General features: G+C 44.7%; 1 protein-coding gene across 1 annotated transcript in view; it reads left to right on the top strand.

Moving 5' to 3' along the window:
* Positions 1–13,076, top strand: part of CACNA1H (calcium voltage-gated channel subunit alpha1 H) — a 412,463-nt gene that overhangs the window by 314,638 nt on the left and 84,749 nt on the right. The window contains exons 8-9 of the mRNA XM_044677620.1: positions 1,369–2,176; positions 6,216–6,658. Of these exons, the coding sequence (XP_044533555.1) occupies positions 1,369–2,176; positions 6,216–6,658 (1,251 nt within the window). The remainder of the gene's footprint in view (positions 1–1,368; positions 2,177–6,215; positions 6,659–13,076) is intronic.

Genomic DNA, 13,076 nt, shown 5'->3' with positions numbered 1-13,076 from the left:
GGGGAAATTCTTTGCTGGGATTACACAAGTATTAAGTAGTTGAGGCGGAGTTGAAACCCAAATCAATGCTCTTCCCACAATGCCATGCTCACTATTATTAATTACTATACTTGCTTCTTAAAGTATTTTAAGTTATTTTAGACAACTCTATCATGCTAGACTCCAAGGATGCTATCTTCAGATGGGATCTTGGAGATTGAAATCAAATCACTTGGACTATCCCCTAAGGGCACTTGCTAAGGGGCCACTAGCCTCTTTCCTCAGCAAACAGTGGATGGAGTGCTAAATTTGGAGTCAGGAAGACATGGGTTCACATCTAGCCTCAAACACTTAATACTTTTATGACTAGGAGCAATTCATTTAAACTCTCTCCACCTCAGTTTCTTTATCTGTAAAATGGGGTTAGTTATGGTGCCTACCTTGTATTAGTTTTGTAAGAATGAAGTTTCTTCTTCTTGTCTCCCCAGCAATGTAACTAACCAGAGAGCAGTGCAGGGCTTTCCACATGGGGAAGATTTCAATTCAACAAGTATTTATTAGGTATTGCTGCTATGTCAAGGCCTGAATTTGGTGCAGAGAAGCAGAGGAAAAAATAGGATGTAGTTCTTGTCCTTAAGAGACCTATAGTCTAAAGGGATATGGGATTGGGGTGGGGAGTGGAAAAAAAGACAATAAAACATAAAATACAAAAGAAGTAAAAAAATGGTGATTCAGGAAATCTGAGATGGAGAGATCATTCCTTGATGGGATGAACTGGCCCAGGCTTCCTGGAAGAAATGGCATTTAAGCTGAACCTTGAAAGATGGCTCAAATTTTAAGTCCTCCAGTCACTTTTCAGCTGGGTCTGGCTCTTCCTGATCCAATTAGGGATCTTCTTAGCAAAGATACTGGAGCAGTTTGCCATTTCCTTTTCCAGCTCATTTTCCAGATGAGGAAACTGAGGCAAACAAGGTGAAGTGGCTTCCTCGAGGTCACACAGCTAGTAAGTGTCTAAGACCACATTTGACCTCACCAAGATGAATCTTCCTGACTCCAGACCCAGCACTCCATCCATCCGGCTACCTGACTGCCCCCAAGTTCTCTAGGACCATAGATTTAGTGATAGAAGGGATCTCAGAGATCATACAAGTCCAGTCCATTTTACAGCTGAGGAAACTGAGGCCCCAAAGTTAACCTAGTGTAATATAATTCACAGAGCCTTGTATCTCCGAGGGTCTATGTTTTCGTCCTAATTCTATTATTTACTAGCGGATCCTCCGCCACACCCTTTCCCTCTTCAGAGCCCTGAGGGGTTAGGCCAGCCACAGAGGCAGGCAGCGGGGGTGTGCCTGGGACTGATTCTCCTTTCTCTTTTCCTTTCGCGGCCAGGTGGGCTCTTTCTTCATGATAAACCTGTGCCTAGTAGTGATCGCCACGCAGTTCTCGGAGACGAAGCAGCGCGAGAACCAGCTGATGCAGGAGCAGCGGGCCCGCTACCTCTCCAACGACAGCACGATCGCCAGCTTCTCCGAGCCCGGCAGCTGCTATGAGGAACTGCTCAAGTACATCGGCCACATCTTCCGCAAAGTGAAGCGCCGGACCCTGAGGCTCTACGCCGCCTGGCAGAAGAAGCGCCGGGAGAAGGTCAACCCCAACGGCGCCCTCCATGGACAGGGGGTCGGGCGCCGCGGCCGCAAGCGGGTCCCCTCCATCCACCACCTGATTCACCACCATCACCACCACCACCATCACCACTACCACATCAGCAACGGGAGCCCCAGGGGTCCCTGCGGGAGCCCCGAGGTCCGTGGGGACCTGGAGCCCAGAGCGGGGAAGTCGGGGACCCGGCTCATGCTGCCCCCTCCCCCGTCTCCCGGGCCACAAGGGCTCCCATCCCCAGCCCATGATGCCGAGCCAGTTCACAGCATCTACCATGCCGATTGCCACGTGGAAGCCCCCCAAGATCAGGGTGGCCGAGTGTCCCGGGCTGCCACCGCTGGGCTCAAGCTGGCCACTGGACTTGGTGGCATGAACTACCCCACCATCCTGCCTTCGGCTGCTGGGGGCAAGGGTACTTTGGCCCTGGGGCCTGTGGGGAAGAAGGGCAGTGGGCCGCCTGTCCCAGTAGTGAACAGCAGTCCTGTGAGTTTGAGTGCTGATGCCTATGGGAAGCTGCAACACTTGGTTGGGGAACATGGTAAGGAAAGGGGGGACGGATGCCTTCAGCTGGGAGCATTCGTGGCATTATGGAAGAGAGGCCAGAGCTGGGAGATTGTAGGTTCACAGGCTCACACATTTAGAGCTGGAAGGAATCTTCAGTCATCCAATCCATTCCTTTCATTTTACAGATGAGGAAACTGAGGCCCAGTGGTGTCTTGCCCAAAGTGGCAGAGCTGGTTAAAATGCAGATCCTCTTAACTAACATTTCAACAGCCTTTCTATTGTGCCACACTTTCCCTGTACTATTTTCCTCACTATGAGTTAAGAGGGTTGCGGTCTAAGTCCCAGCTCTCCTACTCATTTACTATGGACTCAAGTAATTTTCCCCTTCCTGGGCCTCAGTTTTCTCACCTGTCAGATAGGGATCATTCAACAACTCAACAAACAAGTGCCTGCTATGGGCAAGGAGCTGTGGGTAGGCACTAAATACAAAGGAAAAAAAATAGTTCCTGTCCTCAAGAAGCTGGCATTCTAAAGGCTGCTGGGGGTGTGTGGGGGGGGGGGTGGAGAAGAAGGTACACTGCTACAAATACATAAATATGTTTAGATATTGCTTCTGTCACTTACTAGCTGCCAGATCTTAGTCCAAACCACTTTGGTTCTCTGGGATTAGGGATTTCTTATCTGTGAAAAGAAGGGGTTGGACTGAAAATCCCCAAAAGATCCTTTATAGCTCCAAATATATGTAGGATACAAGGAAAACTGAGGAGGGAGGGAAAATTAACAACTGGGGGGAAAGGAATGGAAAGGAGGGAGGGGCAGAATCCTTGCCCTACCTCAGTGAGTAATTTTTTAAAAGCCCTTTCCTTATGTCTTTGAATCAATGCTGAGGCAGAAGAGCAATAAGGACAAGGCAATTGGGGCAAAGTAACTTTTCCAGGGTCCACAGCTAGGAAGTATCTTCTAAGGTCAGATTCAAACCCATGACCTCCCAACTCCAGGCCTGGCACTCTATCCACTGAGCCATCTAGCCGTCCCCCTCAATGAGTTTTTACAAGGATCAGATGAAATGAACCAAAGAGGGAATCAAGAGGCACCACAAGCCCTCCAGCCTTGGGTAGTCAATCCTTACAAAGGCTCTTTTTTTCTTCCCTTCTCCCCCAAGAGATGCTTTCTGGGGCTACATGCAAGTGTCTCATCTTTGTTCAACTTCAACCTTTCAATGATGTGAATTCTGGCAGATTTCTTCTGTCCCATTAAGAGACTGATCTAAATACCAGGTGGTTGACAAGCATTTATTAAGCGATTCCTATGTTCCAGACAGATTCTTCAAGGTCCCTTTGGCTGGCGCAGTCCATAAACTTATAATCTTACAATATATACTTGCCTTAGAAGACTTTGAGTCCTTTATTGTCTGCCTGCAGTCTTAATCCTGTACTTAGGAAAATTCCTCTAAGGGAGAACATGGGAGACAACACATTTCATTTTCCTCCACACCTGACTCACAGGTTTCTATAGAGCAGATGCTTAATAATATTTATAAAACTAAATTATTGAATAGAATACTGGATAGGGAGGCAGGAAGCCTGGATACAGCCCCAACTTTGCCAATGATTCACCAGATAACCTTTGACAAGTAAATGTGCTCCGTACCTTGGTTTCCTCAGCCATAAAATGATGTGCTTAAATTTAATGGTCTCTAAAGACTTTGTTAGCTGTGATTCTCTGTTCTATCATTCTTAGGTAAATCTGGGGTCATTTTTATCTATTCCTGCTTAGATGCAAGGGGTTAGATTTGATGACCTTTCAAGGCCACTTCCTGTTGGAAGATTCTGAAAACCAATTTTAATACCATTCTGAGAGTCAAGCTCTATCATTTATTGGCTATGAGACCATGGGCACATCTCAATTTTCCCCATTTATTAAATACCAATGATCTCCAAGGTTCCATCCATCTTTAAGAACTCTATGATTGTGAGGCAGCTAGGTGACTCAGTGGCTAGAACCAGGCCTAGATATGAGAGGTCCTGGGTCCAAATCTAACCTCAGATACTTCCTAGCTGTGTGACCCTCAGCAAGTCACAACACCAATTGCCTATCCCTTACCATTCTTCTGCCTTGGAACTGATATTTAGAACTATTCTAAGAAATAAAGTAAAGGTTTTTAAAAAGAGAATTATATGATTCTAATAATGCATGATTTGCCTAAGACTTAGGACAATGACTACGATTTTCATAAATACAAGACACATTAAACATTTTTTTCCTAACTGTGTTTAGGGTCAACTTCTCCCCATGATCTGACTCCTCATAAAGATCATGGACTTTAAAGGAAGACTTTGGAGATCATTGAATCCAATCTAATTCTTTCAGAGATAAAAGCAAGGACCTGATGAATTAAATCAGTCCAAATTCCTATAATTAAAGAAGTAACAGGAATAAGATTTAAACACAAGTCCTCTGACTTCTAATTCAAGGCTCTTTCCATGACACCCTTAATGATATCACTTAATGAGTGTTATCCATATTCACACTAGAGTGTAAATAACTGATAGAAGCTCAATTTTCAAGGGGAAATTGATGGACTGAAATACTTTGGTATCAAGAGAGACACCAGAGATGAATAAGGCTTGCATTTGGTTGTCCCCCAAAGACCACTCTGGAACATTAAGCCCTTGGGAGAGCACAAGACTCCAGGACCCCCTAGTCAGGACTGGGAGCAATGGATGAGAAAGCACTGAAAGTAAGTGGGACCCAGGGGAGGAGGAGAAAACTGCTAGCCCAGAAAAGGAGTCCTTCAGCCAGGAAATGGAACAGAAACAAACAAGAACACGATGTTCCCAAGGCTAGAAGGCCGATCTCAGGGACAGCTGACCCAGGTGTTTATTTTCTGTTGAGCTGGTAGCAGATGGAGAGAAAAGAAGCAAGGTCAGAAGATCATAGAGTCACTGAAGAATGGTGCCCAGCACGTAGCAAAACCCCCAGAGACTTTGAATCAAATTGGATTAGAATCTCATAATCAAAAAATCATAGAGCAAAAAAAAAAAAAAAAAGACTTTAGAAACCATCTATTCTGGCTCCCCTGCCCTTCCACTTCACAGAGTTGGAAACTGAGGCTTATTGAGAAATGGATTGTTGAAGGTTATTCAGAAAAGTCAGTGGCAATGCAGACCTATAACATATGCCTCCTTGTTTCTTATAAGATATAGCTTCCTTGAAACATAGTCACATTTTTAATCAAGTGAGTAAACGATTATCCAGAATCTTAGGTCCTCTTTAAAGCCTGTTCAGAAATTGGTATGTGCCTCATTATATAAGTCAACTGAGGTCATATCTCCAGTCTGGAACCCAATTTCTTCTTTGTCCAATGGGGCTAATTACTACTGATTTACATGTCTCTCAGAGCTGCTTCTACTCTGCATTTGGCATAATGGTTGGGTGCAGGCCCTTTGTGGTGCACAGGAATTATCCTCTATATCCACCACAGGGGCATAAAGACTCCTCAGATTTATCCTCAATAGAGTGACCCAGTAGAAATGTCACAGAATTCGAGATTAGATCACCTGGGTTTGAAATCTGAATCTACCTTTTTCCTTAGACTAATCACTTAAGCCCTCTGGGTCTTGATTCCTCATCTATAAGAAGTGGAAGAAGATTTTAGACTAGATCAGAAGTGTCAAACTGTCCCACTGTGAAATTACTAAGCGCCGCCCAAACCAGATGAAAATGTAGTTGGGAAATGTTTAACAAAATGAATTAAAATACAGCACAATATAGATAATGTTCATTTGTGGTTTTCCAAGTCAGAATATGCAGCAGTTTCTATTTGAGTTTGATACCACTAGCCTAGATGAGGTCCTCTCCAGCTCTAAATTCCATGAGTCTATGCCCCTAATATCCACTGCAGAAGGGAACTTCTTAACCATTCTGTGAGCCATTCTGTGAACCATAGGATGGGATGATGCTTCCTAAGCCTGATCACAGAGCCACCACAGTTACCAAACCCGCTTCTAGACAGATGGATGCCCCTTTGTGTCTGTATCTGTTAATGCTCTGTCATGCGTTTCTCTTCCTAGGCCTCTGCAGGGCTCCGAGCCGCCTGTCAGGCCTGAACGTGCCCTGTTCCCTGCCCAGCCCCCAAGCTGCCATGCTGACATGTGAACTGCAGAATTGCCCATACTGTGCCCACATCTTGGAGGACCCTGAGTTTGAGTTGAGCGAGTTGGAGAGCTACGACTCAGACACCAATGGTGTTTATGAGTTCACCCAAGACCTCCGGCATGGAGACCATCGAGACCCCATCCAGCAGCCCCCGCAGACCCCAGCCCAGAGCGGATCGAGGCGGCGAGGAGGGGCCCACAGAAAGAAGGTGGTGGGGGACCGAAGTGGGGTGGCCTGTCTCTGGGCGGCCTTTGGAAACAAACTCAAGCGAATTGTGGAAAGCAAGTACTTCAATCGGGGAATCATGATCGCCATCTTGATCAACACCCTCAGTATGGGCATAGAACACCATGAGCAGGTAAGCTCAGCACCAGCTGTATCTGGCACTATGGGCAAGGACTGGGGTGTCCAGGGCTTAGGGATGCCAAGCTGGGAGTAGAGGATCAACTCAACAGTTGCTTTGAGACCCCAAGTCTTTCCCCAACTCTATTGCCTGTGCCAAGTCAAAAACCATCTTAGAAAAAGAATAGGATGGAACGATAGTAAATCTTTGATTTGTGGTCCTTTAAATTTGCAAAGCATTTTCCCCTAATGCCTCTATGAGGTTGGTGGGACATACTACAGATGAGAAAACTGAATCTCAGAGTGGGAAAGGAACTTGTCCATAATGACACAGCTATTTCAACCCAGTCTCTCTGACTCCCAAATATCTTTGGCTTCCATGGCTGTTCCAGCCAGTAAGGATGTGATGAGAATGAGGATAAGCCTTTGACTAGGATGGGGAGCCTCACGAGCTAGAGATAATCCCTCCCAGAGGAATCAAAGGATTGGGAACCAAGCCTGCCTGTGGATTCTAGGTCCAGAGGAGAGTTTGCCAAGGACTTCCATGTTTCCTTCTTCAGCCATCTTGTCCCCTTTTCCAGACCAGGAAAAATACAGGGGCTCAAGGCAAACTTTGCTTTGGAAAAACTGGCTGGAGTTCCCTTGGGCTTTGTTTTTCAGGAAGTTGAGCTTGGCGATATGAGATAAGACAGGGAGGAACCCCATGTCCCTTGATTGCATCATGCACTTGGGAATGCTTTTTGTCTGGGCTTTGGGTTCCCATTAACCACTGACTCCACCTTGAATGTCTCTAGGGATAAAACCCAACAGCTCATGGCACTAGGGGCAGGTCCCCTGAGAGCCTAGACTGAGATAAAAAAGGAGAAGAGCTTGGAAACATCAGAATTGAAAAATGGATGTGTCCATGAGGGATTCAGTCCTGCCATACCAACACTGGTAGAGGGGATTAGTGTCTTTGAGCCTGGAAAAGACAAGAGATGGAGGAAGGACATGATCCTTGTTTTCAAATATCTAAAATATTGTCACTTGGAAAGAGATTAGCTTTGTTTTGCATGGTCCCAGAGGACAAAATTGGAACCAGAAGACAGAGTTTCAGGGAAGCAGATCTTAGTTCAATGTAAAGAAGAATATACTAACAATCAAGGCAAGCTAATAATAAAATGAGTTTACTCTCAAGATATAGTGAATTGAATGGTCAGATGACCATTTGTCAGGAATGGAGGAGATACCTGGCTACATACTCTACCAGATAACCCCTGAGGCCCTTTCCTCCTCTGCTCTAAGAGTCTGTGATTCTTTCTCCTCTGACTTCCTAGGAAAGTATCCTTAGCCTAGATTTCCAGTCCTGGGAGGCTTTAACTATAGTTAAGAAGACGGGACACAAATCCAGAGAGCCAGCATGTCTTAGGAACCGAGATATGGGCTTTGATTCAGGATTCCGGAGTCCTAGCCCTGATCTGCCCCTGATTCACTGTGTATTACCTTGATAAGTCCCCTCCTTGTTTCAGCCCTCGATTTCCTCCCCCGTTCAATGAATGAGTTGGACTGGATCATCTCTAAAGTCCCAGCTCTGAATCTATGATCTTTCCAGGGGATTTTAGATCTGGGTTCAGAGAATTAGAATTGGGGGCATTGGGGAGTCATGATTAGAAGATGATCTCAGGTTTTCAGTGGACTATGAGCTCCATACAAGTCAACAGCTTAATGTGAGGCAGCGGGGTGGTACAGTGGATAGAATCCTGGGGCTGGAATCAGAAAGTTTGGAGTTCATATCTTATTTCAGACATGTTAACTGTGTGGCCCTGGGCAAGTCATTTCACCTCTGCCTGCCTCAATTGCCTCATCTATAAAAAAAAAATAAAGATAATAACAGTACCCATCAAAGAGTTATTGTGAAGATCAAGTGAGATAATGTTTGTAAAGCATTTAGCACAATGCCTGGTATATAGTAGGTGCTAGAGAAATACCCATTCCCATCATCTCCCCTCAGTATGATGTAGCAATCCAAAAAGCTACTGAGATTTTCCACATTGCTTCCAGGAATGAGGAGGAGATTATTTCCTCAGTACTCTGTGTGGGTCAGACCAATCTGAGCTATTCTTTTCAGTTCTGGGGGCTACAATTTAAGAGGACATTGACAATTTAAAGAATATCCAGAAGGAGGGCAATGAGAGATGTGAATAGCTTTGAATCCATGCCATTCAAGGATAGGTTGAAGAAAATGAAGATCTTTTTAAAGTGGAAAAGAGAACATTCAGGGCCCATGATAGCTACATTCAAAATATTTGAAAGATAGTCATGTGAAAGAGAGAACAGATACAACTAGGAGTAAAGGATAGAAATCTCAAAGATGCAAATTTAGGATTCATGTTAGAAAAAGTTTACCATGACTTTGTTCAGGTGTTTCTGCCATATCCGACTCTTTGTCACCCCATTTGGAGTTTTCAAGGCTATGACTCTGGAGTGGTTTGCCATTTCCTTCTCTACCTCATTTGCCAAATGAGAAAACTGAGGCAATGGGGATAAGAGACTCAACCAGGATCCCTCAGGCAGTAAATGTCTGAGGCTAGATTTGAACTCATTAAGTCTTCCTGACTTCAGGTCCACCATTCTGTCTACCATACCACCTAGTGGTCTATGGATTACCATGGATTATTATTATGATTATTACCATTACCATGGATTAGAGCTGACCAAAAATAGGCAGATTTCCTGAGGAGGTGGTAGTTTCCCTTCCATTGCAGATCTTTAATCAGTTGTATAGCCACTTATTGGGTAGGTTGCAGTGGGACTTCCTTTGGGGTCTAGGTCTACATGATCATTGTGGTCCCTTCCAACCCTAAAATTCCATGGCATTCTTCCCTAAGGTGGCCTTAATGATCTCAGCGATTCCTCCCATCTCAAGTCTGCCTCTTTCTCAAATGTTGGAGGCCTAACCAGTACTCTTCATCAGTACACAAAGAAAGGGGGAAGGGGAGCTGGGAAGGACATCAGGGAGGGGGTGCTGAAGAGCAAGGCCTGCTGTTCAGATCATTCCTGGGAAACAATGAAACAACAGCCCTTAAGCCTAGGACAGAACGTTCTCTGAATTGACTGATTGGCTCTCCAGAACGGTGGGCTGAATAGGGAGAGAATAGGAGTGATGAGTCACCCCAAAACCTCTCAGCCAGCCATTGTACTGGAAGCTCCTTACTCAAAAAACTTCTGGGGGAGATGAGAGCTCATTCATTTCCCCACAAAATCCTGGACTTGCTTCAGCTAAATTACTGCCCTCCCTGCCTTGCCCCCTGCAGGAAAAGGCGTCTTCCCAGACAAATTGAAAAGTGGTTACTTTAAATTTGTGTATGTTGACATGGAAGGAGGGGGAAACAACTGAGCCATTGGAGGGGACATTCCTCGACAAACAGCTCAGTTCTAAGCAATATGGCCCAGAAAGAAGGGATCATGTTCCAGAGGATAGACCTTAGGCCTAGGAGCCAGGGCACCTGGGTTCTAGTTCTAGCACTGCTCCTATCTTCAGGGCCTATAAAATGGTATTAACAGTTCTTATCTCACAAGTTATTTAAGTTAATAAATAAGATATTATTAATTTTATAATTCACATATAAAATCGCATATTTGTATTTTTATTTAATTAATAGATAACATATTTGTAACCTATTTAATTTATATATTTATAAATTCTATTTAATTTATATACCATATATTTATAATTTGTAACTCATTTATATATAATCTATATTTATAACCTGTATTTAATTTATATATACTTATAGTTTATGTTTAATTTATATATAACAATTTATAATTCATTTTTAACTAGGATTTTTCATGAGATTTATTATTATTCATTTAGGATTTGTAAAGGATAAAAGTTAATCAACTAGTTTTCATGGAGATGGTTTTCCCCCTTTGACCCCATACAAGATCCCCTGCATTGTACTAGGAGGCAGACTAGAGGAGGAGCAGACCCAAGGAATGACCTTGAGGAACTCATGGTCTATAAAGAGACAAAGAAAGAAGAGCCATAAATCCTGCCTTTGGGAAGCTCACAGTGGGAGGGAAGACAGTGGAGGAGAGACCCAGGTCCTGCCCTTGGGGAACTCAACAGTTTGACTCAGTAGATTCTACCCACTGATTTTCTGGTGTTGAGGGTAAATGCTGAAAGATTAGGAAAAGGGTGGGATGGTGAGACATAAGATGGGAAAGTACTCCAAAAAAAAAAAGAAAAAAAGAAAGAAAGAAAGAAAGAAACGCTCTAGGAATGGAAGGAGTTGATTGGGGTCCTTTCTATTTCTGCAGCCCCACCCACCCACTGTGAAAAAATTCCTGGGCTTGAGTGGCAGACATCCCAGATGTCCGTCATGCTCTATAAATATATCCTGGGCAAATGTTTTGAAAGAGGATGATTATAAAATTATAGACTCACAACAGAGTTGAAACAGACTGTAAAGATCAGCTCATCTCTCCCCTCTCTTATTTTAGAGATGAGGAAGCAGTCAGAGAAGGGCCTAGGACTTGCCCAAGGGGTCAGTGGCGAGGCTACCAGAAGTGCTGGAAGCCAGCCTAGTTCTGGGACTTCTTCTGAGGGGGCCTCCCCCTAAGGGTGGGCTGACACCGGCCCGTGACCTAGGATGCCTGGAGGGAGGGAGGGGAGCGAGCTCATCCTCTAACTTTGAGCAGGTCCCTATCTTGGCCGTGCCAAAGAAAGGAGATTCGAAACGGGGAGAAACCTCTGAAAATATCTCCGCTCCTTCATAGCATCTGGAGGAGGAAGGAAGGAATTCAGCCCCCCTCTCTGGCAGCACCCCAGGCTCACAGTACTCCCTTGCAGGGAACCTGCCTCAAGTCCTGTTCTTTACAGGGAGAGAAATGAACCGATTTCACTGTGCTGCTGTGCCCCCTAGTGGTCACGCGGAGTTACTAAGCAGCTTCCCAGAGAAGCTCGCCGACATCTGCGTTGTTTGGTCAGTTAGTCGTGTGCGACTCTGAGGGACCCCATTGAGGGCTTTTCTTGGCAAAGATTCCGGAGATGTTCCCTATTTCTTTTCTCCAGCGCCTTCGGTAGATGAGGAACTTGAGGCAAATAAGCTTAAGTGATTTGTCCTGCATCAGCCAGCGAGTAAATGTCTGAGTCCACATTTGAACTCGTGTCTCCATCCGGCAACTTAGGAAATTCACATTGCAATGAAAATTGGTTTATTAGAGGCTTATAAGGGAAATGTACCACCCGGCAACTTAGGAAATTCACATTGCAATGAAAAGAGAGACTTTTTATGGAGTTATAAAAGAAGAATTCTGGAAATTATTTTGAATGAAATTATAACAAATATAAAATCAAAATGTATGACTTTGGGCAAGTCTCTTCCCTTCTCTGGGTCTCAGCCTCTCCCTCTGTAGACTTCGGAGATTAGACAAGATGATCCTCTCCCAGCTATAAATTCTATGATGCTATGAAAAGGAATTTGAGAAAAGCTAAACATTTTATTTAAAAGATACTTAAAGCCCTGGTAAAATTATTCATTTTAGCCCCTAAGCAATATGAAAAGAAGAATAACTATATCTTATATTCCCACCTGAGGGCTCCACTAATAGAGGTAGAACAGACTGTCTTGGCTTGTCCTGGGGCCCATAGAAGTGGTGTCATGTTCAAGCTTGATAAAAGTCAAGACATTAGAGACCAGGGCTATCGAGAGAACTTACTAGTCATGGTATATTACTACATGCAACGCTAGTTAGAACTCTAAGGCCATGGCCTCCAGGCTGTGGCAAAAGAGGCCAAGATACACCCACCATGTTGGACACGTGCCCAGGCAAAGGCTCTCCAGTTGGGTTGAAACTCTTAGGGACTCCCAGGCATGTGCATACTGTTACCACCAAGTATCCAGCATCGGACCTGATGGGTCACTGTCTCAAGCCAGGTAGCCCTGTCTGCTCAGGAAGGCCTAATGAGCCAGCTTCAAGCCTCTGTGAGGTTTCCCATCACAGCTGTTAGCTGCAGAGTGGGCAACACTGGACCCAAACCCTTTGGGATGGAGCCAGCTCTGAATCAGAGCCCAGACTAGAGAAGAGCCCTCTGCTTGCTAATAAAGAGAATGGAGTTACTATGGAATTTGAGACCATCTTCTGAGTCAAATGTACTCCCAGGGCAGACATATGGGCCTGAGTGACCCAGTTCTGTCGCCCCACCGGATCAGGAAAGAATACTAATTAGGAGGTTGTGGGCCATTGTTCGTTAAAGGAGCTAGGGCGTTCGTTTCAAAGGTAAATTGGCTTCGTTGGAGCAGACTCTGATTTCTGTTCTCTGCTTGACTTCGACCTGATCTGTGAAGGCAAAGGAAACACACAGGCAATGGTGATCCTGAAATGTATTATTCCCAGCAAACAGCCCTAAATTGGAGGCTCTCAGTTGGACATTTTTCACAGCTGACAAC

This window comes from Gracilinanus agilis, chromosome 1 (assembly GCF_016433145.1).
Source record: "Gracilinanus agilis isolate LMUSP501 chromosome 1, AgileGrace, whole genome shotgun sequence".
Lineage (NCBI taxonomy): Eukaryota > Metazoa > Chordata > Mammalia > Didelphimorphia > Didelphidae > Gracilinanus > Gracilinanus agilis.
This window is presented reverse-complemented; position numbering and strand designations above follow the sequence as displayed.